Source organism: Hemitrygon akajei, chromosome 3 (assembly GCF_048418815.1).
Source record: "Hemitrygon akajei chromosome 3, sHemAka1.3, whole genome shotgun sequence".
NCBI lineage: Eukaryota > Metazoa > Chordata > Chondrichthyes > Myliobatiformes > Dasyatidae > Hemitrygon > Hemitrygon akajei.
This window is the reverse complement of record NC_133126.1, coordinates 101,300,596-101,314,916: the sequence shown is the minus strand read 5'-3', so window position 1 is coordinate 101,314,916 and position 14,321 is coordinate 101,300,596. Positions and strand designations below refer to the sequence as shown.

At 41.9% G+C, this 14,321-nt stretch overlaps 1 protein-coding gene across 4 annotated transcripts in view; it reads left to right on the top strand.

The window, feature by feature from the left end:
- stard9 (StAR-related lipid transfer (START) domain containing 9) overlaps nt 1-14,321 on the top strand; it is a 438,377-nt gene that overhangs the window by 315,216 nt on the left and 108,840 nt on the right. For all 4 annotated transcript variants that reach the window (XM_073040494.1, XM_073040495.1, XM_073040497.1 and 1 more), the window contains 2 exons: nt 417-523; nt 2,176-2,220. In XM_073040494.1, the coding sequence (XP_072896595.1) occupies nt 417-523; nt 2,176-2,220 (152 nt within the window). The remainder of the gene's footprint in view (nt 1-416; nt 524-2,175; nt 2,221-14,321) is intronic.

Below are 14,321 nucleotides of genomic sequence, written 5' to 3'. Positions count from 1 at the left end.
ACCCTAAATAATTTACACAGTTATTGAATAATCCCACTTTGAAAGGACAAGGATGCCAACAATTGTATTAATTTCCCCTCCATGTCATTTGGTTCCATAAGGCCATTAATACATGGGAACAGAATTAGGCCATTCAGCCCATCGAGTCTGCTCCGCCATTCTGATGTTTGAATTTTCGCCCCATTTAGATAATAGTCTGCCCTATGGTTCCTTTTACCAAAATGCCTTATCATACATTTCCAAATGCTGTATTCCATCTGCCTGAAACTTAAGCACATTCATCAACATTGTTCCTTTCTCTGACTTGTGTTGCCCATTCAGGTTTGTGTGAAAGCATATGAAAAGGAGGTTGCTACATTTGTAAATGAATTAATTTGTTATCTTGGTTATAGGATTAATACTTTTCCCTCATTTAGAGTAGCAGTATATCTTTGGCGAGCAGTGGTTCTTGCGAATGGCTGGATTTGGATGGAGAATTCAACTTTTCCCCTCCTTATGTTTTATCTCCACTCATGCAAGCAAGGTAGGATATTAAACTAAGAGAACTTCCATTGCATGAAAAATATCATCATCTGATACAGAAATACTGCTTCACATTGAAGCAGGGAAAGCACAATGTTCAGATGCATAAAAACCCTTCTGTCAATGAGCTCAGTCCTTCCTCATAGATTTTACAGCCCATACCACTACAATTGCCCCTGCCCCACCTTCATTCTTACTATACTGATTTATAGCCCAATACCAGTGGTTCCTGTGAGATTCCTCTTACTCCAAGATTTAATCCTTTACCACTGGGCAGACACCTCTTTGGAACTTCGACTCATATCTCTAAGTATGCTGTCCGTCCCTTTAATGACATTACCATTATAATGATCCTTGTTCCCCCTCTGAATGTTGTTCTGCACTTTGGTAACTTGGCCAGTCTCACCATTTTCTCTACAATTTTGATGACATCCATGCAGGTTAAGGAAAGCAAGGAGTGGGACTCTTTCACCAGTGTAATAGTAGTTTTACTAATCTTTCCATCTTACAATCGTATTCTGCCCTCTGTGACCAAACTAACTGAATTTAAACTTTTAGTTAATATATAGGGTGACCCAGCTCTTTGTTCAAAATGGTTAGGTAACTCTTTTCCCTTCCAGTCTCATCACTATGCCTGCTGTCTTATTTAACATGTTTAAGGTTGTGTTTCTGAAGCTGTAGATGTCTATGGCATATCTGGTTACCTGGCATCATGTTGCTCTCAGTACATCTGAACCTGCTTTTGATAGTACATTTATTTTGCACTGATTCCTCTGTTCAATCCTGGTTTAGCTATTTAATTTATTAATGTTTATTTAGCTTATTTTAAGACACTTAAAGTAATTCAACCAGTTTAAATTATTAGTTTCTTATTTACAGCATCCCTAGCTTAGAAAGCAAAGAAGTATTTTACTCACCGGCTAACCAGTTAACAACTTGGATTCAAGGGTTAGTTGTCGCAGCCCAGAATTGGAATCAGAATAGACATGAATATACAATATATACACATACACACTAAGTTGTGTCCCATAGACATAATTTAGAAACTTGCATTTTCTAAACTTGATTTAATTGTCCTATTTTAAAATTCTTTTTATGTTTTGCCCCTTCTTTATCATAATTAGGATTTATTTATAGGCAGCTGCGTGTTAAGCAAGGTTGGTGTTTAGTGACATACTTGTTGCCTTGAGTTTGATACAGTTATTGGCTTTCAAACCCTAGTCAAGGGCACTGAGAATCAGCTGTGTTGGGTGAGGGATGGAAGTCACATTTAGACCAGATTGAGTAAGGGCTTTAAATGGTCTTCCTTACAGGACATTATTGAACTATTTGGGTTTTCTCAGTGATTTAACAACTTCATGGTTATATTGCTCTGGTGGGGTTAAAATTCTCCTTCACTGGATTAGCCATTCCAAATTGTAATCATGGCAATGTAGTACCCTAGTCAGTATAAGTATGCCTCCACCGATCCTGATGGCTTTCCTTGAGCGAACTTCTCAACTTGCTCTCTTCTAACAGCCATGGGGTTGTGCTCTTTCAGCTCTCCTTTCTTACCTGGGCTGCAGTGAAAACTTTAAATGTGTATGAACAGAGAGCGTTGCTGTTGGGGAACATGGTGTAACAAAACCATTCTATTGTCATGTTTTTAAACAGCTTGGAACAAGAGAAAGAGGAAGGAATCGAGATAAATGAAACCAGGTGAGAAGTTGTCTAAGTGACTGGATTTTGTTTCTTGTCTTTTCTGTGTATGGAAATGACAATGTTGATTTACTATTCTTGTCATTATATAATGTACTACAACAGAGAACATTGACATTCTGGAAATCTGGTTTAGTATTCGAAAGATAACACTAAGGATAGTTTAATAGATTCTTCTGTAACATCACTCTCATTAATTTCTTTGTAAACACTATCATCCTTATCATTAAGGAATTCAGTTAGGGAGATACAAATTACCTCATCAATCTGAACTTTGCAGAACAAGCCATTGCCCTTTAATGGCAAACAAAGTATGTTTCTTCACTTCCTGTCATTCCACAATTTCAGCTGAAGTTTCTAGAGTTGGACTTTAAATGCAGGCTTTCATATTTGGGTCAGTGATGCCTGTACTGTGCATGACACCAAATTAAACTAGTCTCTTCTACCTGTACAGGATCCATATCCCTCTATTCCCTGCCTATTTATCTGCCTATCTAAAAGCCTTTTGAATGCCACTGTCATACCTGCTTCAACTGTCACCCTTGGCAGCAAGTTCCTAACTTGCTGCACAAAGAAACATTGCTCTGCTCATCTCCCTTAAACTTTCTCCTCCCATGTTAAAGCTACTGTACGTCCTCTAGCATTTGACACTTACATTGGAGGAAAAAAAAAGATTCTTACTGTCTATACCATCTACATCTCTAATAATTTTATAAGCTTTCATCAGGTCTTCCCTTGGCCTCTGACACTTGAGTGAAAACAATCCACGTTTGTTCCCCTAAGGATAATGTGTAATATTGAAAATAGTGCCTTTCATGTGTGTTGTTAAACCAAGGCACTGATTTGCCATTGCATCATTGCTGATCTATGCCTTTATTTTTCCTGCCTTTAACACCCAGCTACAATATGTATCCATTTGTTTAACCTGTTAATATTTGCATTTGACGCTACCCAAATCCTCAGTAGTTTTATGGAGAGAAAGTTCTAGATCTCCATTGCACTTTTTAAAATTATCTTCTTTTGTTCTTGATTATTCACTGGCGATTACTTATTTGTATGTGCCCTGTTGTTTTACCAGATCACTGCTTAATTCTGTATTTGGTAAAATTAATTCAATTGGTTCTGCACTCTCATATCAGACCTTGAGTATGTCCTTGATCTCAGGATGATGCAACAATGTAAACTATTTCCTGTTAGAGATCCATTGCGATGAAGATTATTCAGTAGTTGGTTCTATTGAAGCTCCATCTTGATCATAGCTTCTTTTTTAGTAGTTATTTTTTCTTGGAGCTGTTGGGTTGTTCCATGATTTATATGTTGCTACTTCCTTTTCACGTTTTTGTACAGACTTTTTTTTCAATCCACTGGAGTTGTTGCCAAACTCAAATGTGCTTATTTTTGTGTGTGCATGAAAACAGCCCCTGATATATTTTAAATAGAATAATAATATAAAATTCTGGCTATTGTTGTGAACTTGAGGAAGTTTTGCTGTAAAATTCTGTTTGTAGGAGGATTGACATGCATTGGACATGCATTTAACAATCACTGGATCAAGCAGCACCACTTCACGTCATTTTATTTCCCTCTTGCTAAATGCTCCTGTAGAATGTTGACATTTCACTCAGTAGAGATTATTACATGATTAAAGATTTTAAAAACTAGTGTTGGTGGATTGGTGTAGCTTAACATAATAACATTAGAGTTAAATGCTGATAATATTCCTTCGTGGTGGGGAGGGGAAATGACTGGTACTTTTATTTGTTTTATTTGTCAGTTCTTTATCTAGACTAATCCAGTGTTTTATTGATCAGGAGCATCCCTTGTTTGTAGATAGTAGGAAATAATGATGTCCGTAACTTCAGTTTCCTGAGAGATGTTCATTGATAACCAAAAAAATAAAGTTGGAAATGCAGTTCCCCACTCAATCAGATAGCTCCCAGGGTTATCGAACTCCAGAAATTTGAGAGTGTCAGGGGGCAGAAGTGAGTGTAGTTGCTATTATAAATGGGAAACTGTGTGGGAAGCTGAGAGGTCTGAAGGTAGGTAAGTCACCTGGACCAGATGGTGTGCACCCCAGGGTACTGAAAGAGGTGGCTGAAGTGATTGTGGAGGCACCTTTCAAGAACCACTAGATTCAGGAATGGTTCTGTAGGACTGGAAAATTGCAAATGTCACTTCACTCTTTAAGAAGCGAGGGACGCAGAAGAAAGGAAGTTATAGGTCCATTCCCAGTGGTTGTGACAATGTTGGAGTCCATTCTTAAGGATGAGGTTTCAGGGTTCTTCGAGACACATGATAAAATAGGCCATAGTTTCTTTAAGGGAAAATCTTGCTTGACAAATCTGTTGGAATTCTTTGAGGAAATGACACGTAGGAGGACAAACAAGAGTCAATGGATGTTGTTTACTTGCATTTTGAGAAGGCCTTTGACAAAGTGCTGCACATTGGGCTGCTTAACAAGATAAGAGCCCGTGGTATTACAGGAAATATCTCGCGTTGGTAGAAGATTGGCAGGAGGCAAAGAGTGGTGATAAAGGGGTCTTTTTCTGGTTGGCTGCCAATGTGACAGTGTTCTAGGGGTCAGTGTTGGGATTGCTTCATTTCACATTATATGTTAATGATTTGGATGAGAGAATTGATGGCTTTGTGGCCAAGTTTGCAGATGATATGAATATAGGTGGAGGGGCAGGTAGTGTTGAGGAAGCTGGGAGTCCATAGATGAATTGAGACTATTTAGGAGAATGGACAAAGGAATAGCAGATGGAATATAGTGTAGGGAAGTGCACGGTGATGCACTTCGGTAGAAAGAAAAAAGGCATAGACTGTTTTATATATGGGGAAAAAATTTAAATATCCAAGTGAGTTCTTAAGGGAATCCTTGTACGGTATTCCTTAAAGGTTAACTTCCAGTTTGAGTTGATGATAAGATGGCAAAGCACTGTTAGATTTAATTTTGAGAAAACTAGAATATAAAGGCAAGGATGTAATGCTAAGGCTTTCTTTATAAGACATTGGTCAGAGCACACTGGAATATTGTGAGCAGTTTTGGGCCCATTACCTAAGAAAAGATGTGCTGGCATTGGAGAGGATCCCAAAGAGGTTCATGAATATGATTCTGGGAATGAAAGGGTTAATATACGAGGAGCATTTGATGTTTCTGGGCCTGGAGTTTAGAAGAATTAGGGAGCAATTTCATTGAAACCTATCAAATCTTGAAAGGCCATGACAGAGTGGATAGAAACATAGAAATCCTACAGCATAATACAGGCCCTTCGGTCCACAATGTTGTGCCGAACATGTCCCTACCTTAAAAATTACTAGGGTTACCCATAGCCCTCTATTTTTCTAAGCTCTAGGTACCTATCCAAAAGCCTCTTAAAAGACCCTATCGTATCTGCCTCCAGCCCATTCCACACACTCACCATTCTGCGTAAAAAAACTTACTGCTGACATCTCCTCTGTGCCTACTTCCAAGCACCTTAACACATACAAACAAGCTGGATGAACTTAGCAGGTTGGGCTGCATCCGTTGAAATGAGCAGTCAATGTTTCGGGCCGAGACCCTTCGTCAGGACTGAAGAAGGAGGGGGCAGGGGCCCCATAAAGAAGGTGGGGGGAGGGTGGAAAACCAATGAGAGAGGTGATAGGCATTCCCTCCGCCACTGCCTGGTCCACACGTCCCTCCCCACAGATCTCCCACCTGGTACTTATCCCTGTAAGTGCAAGTGCTACACCTGTCCCTACACCTCCTCTCTTACCACCACCCAAACAGTCCTTCCAGGTGAGGCAACACTTTACTTGTGAGTCTGTTGGGGTAATCTATTGCATCCAGTGCTCCCGGTGCGGCCTCCTCTACATCGGTGAGTCCTGACGCAGATTGGGGGACCGCTTCGTCGAGCACCTCCGCTCCATCCGCAGCAACAGACAGGATTTCTCGGTTGCCACCCACTTCAGCTCTGCTTCACATTCCCATACATGGTCTCCTCTACTGCCATGATGAGGCCAAACTCAGGTTGGAGGAGCAACACCTCATATACCATCTGGGTAGTCTCCAGCCCCTTGGTATGAACATCAAATTCTCCAACTTCTGGTAATTCCCTCCCTGTCCCTTCCCCAATCCCACTTTCACTCTGTCTCCTCTTCTAGCTACCTATCACCTCTCTCATGATTCTGCCTTCTTCTACTACCCATAGTGCTTTCCCCTTAGATTCCTTATTCACCTCTCCTGCCTATCCCCTCTCCCACCCCTTGATCTTTCCTCTGATTGGTTTTCCACCCTCCCCCCAACCTTTTTTATGGGGCCCCTGCCCCCTCCTTCTTCAGTTCTGACGAAGGGTCTCGGCTCGAAACGTTGACTGCTCATTTCAACGGATGCTGCCCGACCTGCTGAGTTCATCAGCTTGTTTGTATGTGTTGATTTGACCACAGCATCTGCAGTATACTTTGTGTTCCCAAGCACCTTAAACCTGTGCCCTCTTGTGGCAACCACTTCAGCCATGGGAAAAAGCCTCTGACTATCCATATGTGGAGAAGTCTCGTGGGGGAGCCCGGGATGAGATGGCACAGCCTCAGAATAGAGGGATGTCCATTTAAAACTGAGATGAGGAATAATTTCTTTAGCCAGAGGGTGGTGAATCTATGGAATTCATTGCCACAGAAATTTGTGCAGGCCAAATCATTGGATATACCGTAGATTCCAGACTACAGAGCGCACCTGATTAAAAGCCGCTGGCTCTAATTTTAGAAAGAAAATCAATTTTTTACTTGTACAGGCCGCACCGGATTTTCGGCCGCACCGGATTTTCGGCCGCAGGTGTCCCACATTGTAATATGAGATATTTACACAGAAAGATATTACACGTGAGGATTTTTTAACTTTTAATTAAATCCATATGGTAACATAAACAAATACATATTGCAAATGCTTTTTTTCGAACCGTGCCGGTAACGCGGCTACTTTTAAATATACGTTGCGTATACTTTTTTACTGAACAACATTCCAATATCTCCTAACAACTGGTAAAAAATATATATACTGCAGCCTACCAGGAAAAGTTATTGATCGCCTTTAACTTAAAAGCAGCGTTTTCGCTCCGCCGCTCCCCCCGCCGTCCCGTTTATCGCAAACTGGCATTTTTCCCACAAGACGCGGCGAAACCGGGTGTGACGTCATAGCATCCCGCGATGTAGTACAGAAAACAAATATAGTTAAAACTCTTCTAACTTTAACTAGAAAATGAATTACTAAGCGAAAATATTATAAACTAAATAACTGCCATAAAGGCAGCACAATGCTTTTCTTCGAGTGTTTTCCATGTTGATGAAGGTGAGTACAAATGACTGATTTACAATAATTTAATTGTGAAAGTGCGCTTGATTTATCGTACAATTTCATTGGACCTCTGTGAACTACTCATCAATTTTATTGGTCTACTGTTACGAGGCAAAATGTTTTTGGCGGCATGAAAAAAATCATGCATTAGCCGCACCGTATTAAAGGCCGCAGAGTTCAAAGCTGTTCAAAATGTGGGAAAAAAGTAGCGGCTTAAAATCCGGAATCTACGGTACTTAAAGCAGAGATTGACCAGTTCCTGATTATTCAGGGTATCAAAGGTTACGGGGAAAGGCAGGAGAATGTGGTTGAGAGGGATAATAAATCAGCCCTGATGGAATGGTAAAGCAGACTCAATGGGCTAAATAGCCTAATTCTGCTCCTATGTTTTATGGAGTCTCAAACACAGAAAAAGAGGTGTCTATTACAAATTAATTTCAATTGTATTTCAAGATTGCACTCAAATATCATCAAAGTCATTATGGTTGATTCTACTGAGTTATGATCTGATTACTGTAATCAACAACAACCTCTCACTCAACTCTGAAATAACACTAGAGTGTCATGCCAGCTTAATTTCTCTGGCAGTTAAAGATATTTGAGTCTCCATGCTGGCAAGAAATTCAGTTTTAGTTATGTGCCAAAGAAACTTCTCTTGGAGTTTACATTTCCTAGCATATTGTGAAAAATAAGTTTGAAATCTGACATTGCAATTTACTTTTCTCCTCTGCCACATTTCACTTTATCTTCATTAAGTTGTTTTGAGGTGCAGAAAATACATCTCTGTGCTAGAGGGGGCAGGTATTCAGAGTGAGAGAGGGTAATGGTTGAAACAAATGAATCTGACGTTCATTTCAATCATATTTAGAAACATGCATTGCACAAATATTACCTGACTGTTATACCACTTTTATGGATACATCAGCTGTCTCTTAGCTTGGGTTAAGAATGACTTTCACTCACCTCTAGGGTGATCGATGAGGCAAATGTGGGACTGAGGGACCCTGCCACTAGTGGAACGGGAGATCAGGTAACATCCGTGGAGGGGAAATGGGGAGTCCAGATGAAGGGTCATGGCCCAAAATGTCAACTGTCCATTTCTCTCCACGGATAATGCTTAATATATGGAATTCCTCCTGCACATTGTTCATTATCCACAATAGCCCTTCAGTTTTGGGCTTGAGGAATTGGTTGACTCTGAATTCAGCTTGTGAATGTGTGCATATTACATCTGCATTCCACAATTTAATGACTGAAGTTGGAACAATTCTCTTGGTTCTGAAGTAGAGGGTTGTAGAGATTCCCATTTGTACAGTAGAAGCTGTACTTCAGTTGGAGGAAAGATGCAGCTTTCTGACGTGGGGGATGGTGAAAAGAGTTGGGATAATAATTTAGTTGATGTTTGTCATTGGTTTGCACTGAAATTAGCTTGTTGTTTCAGAATCACTGGCATACATCATGAAATTTGTTGTTTTGTGGCAACAGTGCAGTGCAATACATAATTTTTAAAAACTATATATTGTAAGATACGAGTGTGTATTTGTAGGCAGATGTAATGTAAGTGTGAGAGGTCCAGTCCAAGATCCCTACCAGGCCACCACCATCAGGACCTGAACCTCTGATTGCCGCACCGCGGAGCAAGGGTGGTTCTGGGTGTTGGCCTCCGAAGTTCCCAGTGTTGCAAGTTACCCAGTGATCAAACATTGTCAACAGATGATTGCTATCACATTTTGAATTGGAAGACATGGAATCATGATGCACCACAACAACATCACCGCAGAACTGAGCCAGTCAGAAAATATGAGTTCAAACCCCACCTTTGCAATTCTCAGATGGCACAAAGGTAATTGTATCACCTTGTACACTGGAAATGCAAGTTTGAATCTCACCTTGGGGCATACCGCACTGGCTGTTGCAATCAGAGAGAAGATTATAGCTAAACTGGCAACTGTCAATCAACAAACTAGGCTCTCAGTGATAAAATTCCATCACACAGCATACTAGAATCAGCCAATGAAGCACTACTCACAATTGCAACCTCCAACATGACTGAGACCTGATAAATCACCAGCAGCAGTCTTAGAAATGCTGGGCTACAAAATTAAATACAGTGAAGAGTACTGTTATAACTCCCCCCACCCCCGGCCCACCCTCCGGAGATGACAGTTGGAAGCCAAGATGAAAACCACAAGGGTGGAGGTCAGCAGACTAACTAAGCTGCAGAAAGACGGGAAGACATCTTGGCTACGAAGGAAGTACAGAGGTATGTCCATAGCTGGAAACTGCCATGCTATGTTTAACAGCTCTGGCTACCAGACTACAGAGGTACACTAAGGACATAGAGGCCAAGTGAATAAATGCACTCTTCTCCAAAGAACCAGGAAAAATATTCATACAGTTCCAGAACAACAACGTGCCAGTACCTGAACCAACCAAAACAGCAACTGAGGAGTACTAGAAGAGTTCATGGGAGAAAGAAGAGTCACATAACACCAGTGCCCAATATCTGAAAGACCTGCAAGTAAGCCTCTGCAATCTCCCGGAGGAAGAATAGTCACCTCACAGCAGTAGATGTCCAGCAACGGGGAGCAAGTTTGAAGAACTGGACATCACCAGGGCCTGATGTGATCCTCACCTATTGGCTGAAGAAACAAACAGTATTACATACACAGCTGGCAGCTCAAATGAACCAGCTGCTTGAAGCAGGTTCCCACCCTGACTGGCTAACTCAAGGAAGGACAGTACTTGTAATGAAGGATCCTCACAAAGGAGCAACAATTTTGAACTACCTGTCTATCACCTGCCTGTCAACAACATGGAAGTTCCTATCAGGCATCATAGCCACCAGGCTGAAGGAACACATGTGTAAATTCCTGAGTCCTGCTCTGAGGGATGGAACCAGAGGCTCTAAGTACCAACTACTGGTAGACAAAGCAGTCATGGCGACACTCCAAGACCAGATAAACCAACCTAAGCACAGCCTGGATCGACTACCAGAAAGCATACAACTCAGTGCCTCACAATGGATCCTGAATGCCTGTCTCTGTACAAGATCAATAAGATACTAAGGACCTTCATCAAGGACTCATTGGAGTACAATGCTAGAAGTTAACTCAAAGCCAATAGCACAAGTGACCATCAGATGTGTAATATACCACAGAGGTGCACTCTCCCCACTGCTGTTCTGCATAGGCTTGAACTCCTTCTGCCAGATCATCTCAAAGAGTGGATATGGGTACGGATTCAAGAGTGGAGTGACCATCAGCCACCTCCTGTACATGGATGACATCAAGCTACATGCCAGATATGAAAGAAAAATTGACTCACTAATCCACCTGAGGAGGATGTACAGCAGAGACATCGGGATGTCATTTGGACTAGAAACGTGCAGCTGAATGGTAGTGAAAAGAGGCAAACTCATCAAGACTGAAGGAGTTGAGCTACCTGAAGTCCACATATCTGATGTACAGGACAACTACAAATACCTGGGGATCCTGTAGAGCATGGAAGCCACAATGAGGATAAAAGGAAGACTGCAATATCCAAGTACCTTCAAAGAGTGAGACAGGTCCTAAAAAGCCAGCTGAATTGGGAAGAACAAGATCAGAGCCATCAATACATTTGCCCTACCAGTCATCAATAGTGTGCTGGTCAAGGAACGATCTGGAAGCCACTGACGTCAAGACCTGGAAGCTACTAACAATATATGGAGGATCCCACCCAAAGTCCAATGTCGAGTGATTGTACACCCTCCAGAATAAAGGAAGACAGGGACTTGGAAGTGTCAAGGCCACAGTCCTGGAAAATTTGTGACACATCCATGAGTATGTCAGGAAGGTGGCTCCTAAAGACGACCTGCAAGGAGATACCTCAGACAGCAGGCAGGGGATATGGAAGTGGAAGTAGGTGAAGCAGAGCCAGAGGCCATGGCAGGACAAGCCGCTGCACAAGATGTACTATCGCCAGATATTGAGGTGGCTGATGTAAAGTCCTACCAATGGCTGGAAATGGCAGGGTTGAGGTACAGCACAGAGGTGCTGCTCATTGCTGCAAAAGAACAGGTGCTGAGCACAAGAGCAATAGAAGCAGGGGTATATCACCCCAGACAAGACCCAAGGTGCAGATGGCAAGGAATCCGCTGAAATCAGCCACCACACAATAGGAAGGTGCAAGATGCAGGCAGGGACAGCATACACTGAACGGCACAACCAAGTTGCAGGAATTGTGTACAGGAACATCTGCGCTGAGTATGGATTGGACATTCCCAAGTCCAAATGGGAAACACCCGAGAAGGTAGTGGAGAATGACAGAGCTAAGATCCTGTGGGGCTTCCAAATACAGACCAATAAGCAGGTACTGACCAACTTAGTAATACTGGACAAGGTTTCCGGTAAGATGGCGATTGTTTAGCTGCTCCGAACTTTTGTTCCGTTACTGTCACTATCTTTGCACTAAATGTCTTCATTTTTTAAACCTTAGTTAGGAATTATTTCGGTATCTCTTACTTGCCTGTGAATATATCTAACTTACAATGTCTAGCAAGAGTTCTAAATCCGGGAGAAAAGAAGCTATGACCCCGTCGGACGAGACGCTGGTTGCGCTTGGAAAGCTTCGAGACGAAATCTTAAAGGAATTTAAAACCGCTTTCAAACAGTTAGAAGACAAACTGGATCGGATCAACGATAAAGTGGACAAACATGCTGAACACTTATCTCGCATCGATTCGACTTCTGAAGGTTTAGAGAGTCGTGTTCGATACTTGGAGACTCTCTGTTCCAGCTTAGAGGAAAAATCTAATAAACTTCTTTCCAAAATGGTGGATCTCGAAAATCGTAGCAGACGCTGCAATATCAGAATTCTGGGATTACCAGAGGCGACTGAAAAGGGATCAACCGTGAAGTTTTTCGCCGAGTTTCTCTGTGAGTTATTCGGGAAAGATTTGCTTCCGAAGCCGCCCGAGCTCGAACGGGCACACAGAGTTTACGTTCCCCCCGCAATTCTGGGCTCCCGCCCGCGACCAGTAATCTTGTGTTTCCATCAATACCAGGTAAAACACAGTCTGATTGTAGAGGCGCGTCGCAGGGGGTCGCTTCCTTTCAAGGATACAACCATTCGCTTTGTGGAAGATTTTGCACCCCAGACCTTAAAGATGCGCGCTGAGTTTAAAGGCGTAATGAAAGTGCTTTTTGATCGTGGTTTCAAATCTTCCCTTCGTAACCTTGCTGATCTACGAATCAAGCTTAATACCGGGAAATTCAAGTGGTTCAAATCAGCGAAGGAAGCTGAAGCGTTTGTGGCAAGTCTTCCGGCTATCCAGTCATCTTCGGAATCTGATCGGACCTCCTAAAATGGTGGATAAGTACTCCTCGTAGTAAAATTACTTTCTTTGGACTCGGAATTCACTTGAATCACTCAGACATTATTCATTGAAACTTTAAGGGCTGTTGACAATCTCTCCCGGGATTTGGTGTGTGTGTAATCTATTTTTATTCTTGTATAACTTTACCTACAGAGTTCTACAACTATAACTTGTTTTGGAGGTTCGAAGTCTTTAGTGAAGGCCTCCCTGTTTGTCGGTTCACAGTTCAACTGCTGATTCATTTTTCCTTTGTTTTAAATATTTATTTATTTTATCTTTTTCTTTTCTTCACCCCTTTTTTTTCTAATCTCTGAATTTTTTTCTCCCTTCGCTGTAAACGGTTGATAAATACTCGTCTTGAATTTATAATTTTCCCCTTCCTCTTCTTTTTTCTTTTTCCTCCTTACCTTTTTTTTTCCCTTTCTCTTACTTTATTCTTCTATAATTTTTCGCGGGTAGGTTAGTTTTGGTTTTCTTCCGATTTTCTCTGTATTAAGTTTTATATTTCTGCAGAAGGTGTTCTAATCTGTAGTTATGTTTTCTAGTGCATAAACTAGTTATTATTTGCTATAGTATTTATACGGAACTGTTGTTAATGACACAGATCTGGAAGTTGTATTTGGGTTAATTTTTTTGGTAGAGCTAGCTACTTGTTTTGGTAGCCGTCTAGTTTTGGGTTGTGCGGGTGGGGTGGATTTTCCAGTTCCAACATCTCTTTATTGCTTAGGACATGTTTATATTTTGACCTTACGAATCTATGTTTACATCTCTGCTCCCAGACTGCTATTGTACTGCTTGACTTTTTATATGCCTGCTGCCTTTTATGCATTTATACGGTTGGGAGACTGTAGGTCTGACACGGTGGTCAGCAGCACAGGGGCGCCGCAGGGAACCGTACTCTCTCCGGTCCTGTTCACCCTGTACACATCAGACTTCCAATATAACTCAGAGTCCTGCCATGTGCAGAAGTTCGCTGATGACACGGCCATAGTGGGGTGTGTCAGGAATGGACAGGAGGAGGAGTATAGGAAACTGATACAGGACTTTGTGATATGGTGCAACTCAAACTACCTGCGTCTCAATATCACCAAGACCAAGGAGATGGTGGTGGACTTTAGGAGATCTAGGCCTCATATGGAGCCAGTGATCATTAATGGAGAATGTGTGGAGCAGGTTAAGACCTACAAGTATCTGGGAGTACAGTTAGACGAGAAGCTAGACTGGACTGCCAACACAGATGCCTTGTGCAGGAAGGCACAGAGTCGACTGTACTTCCTAAGAAGGTTGGCGTCATTCAATGTCTGTAGTGAGATGCTGAAGATGTTCTATAGGTCAGTTGTGGAGAGCGCCCTCTTCTTCGTGGTGGCGTGTTGGGGAGGAAGCATTAAGAAGAGGGACGCCTCACGTCTT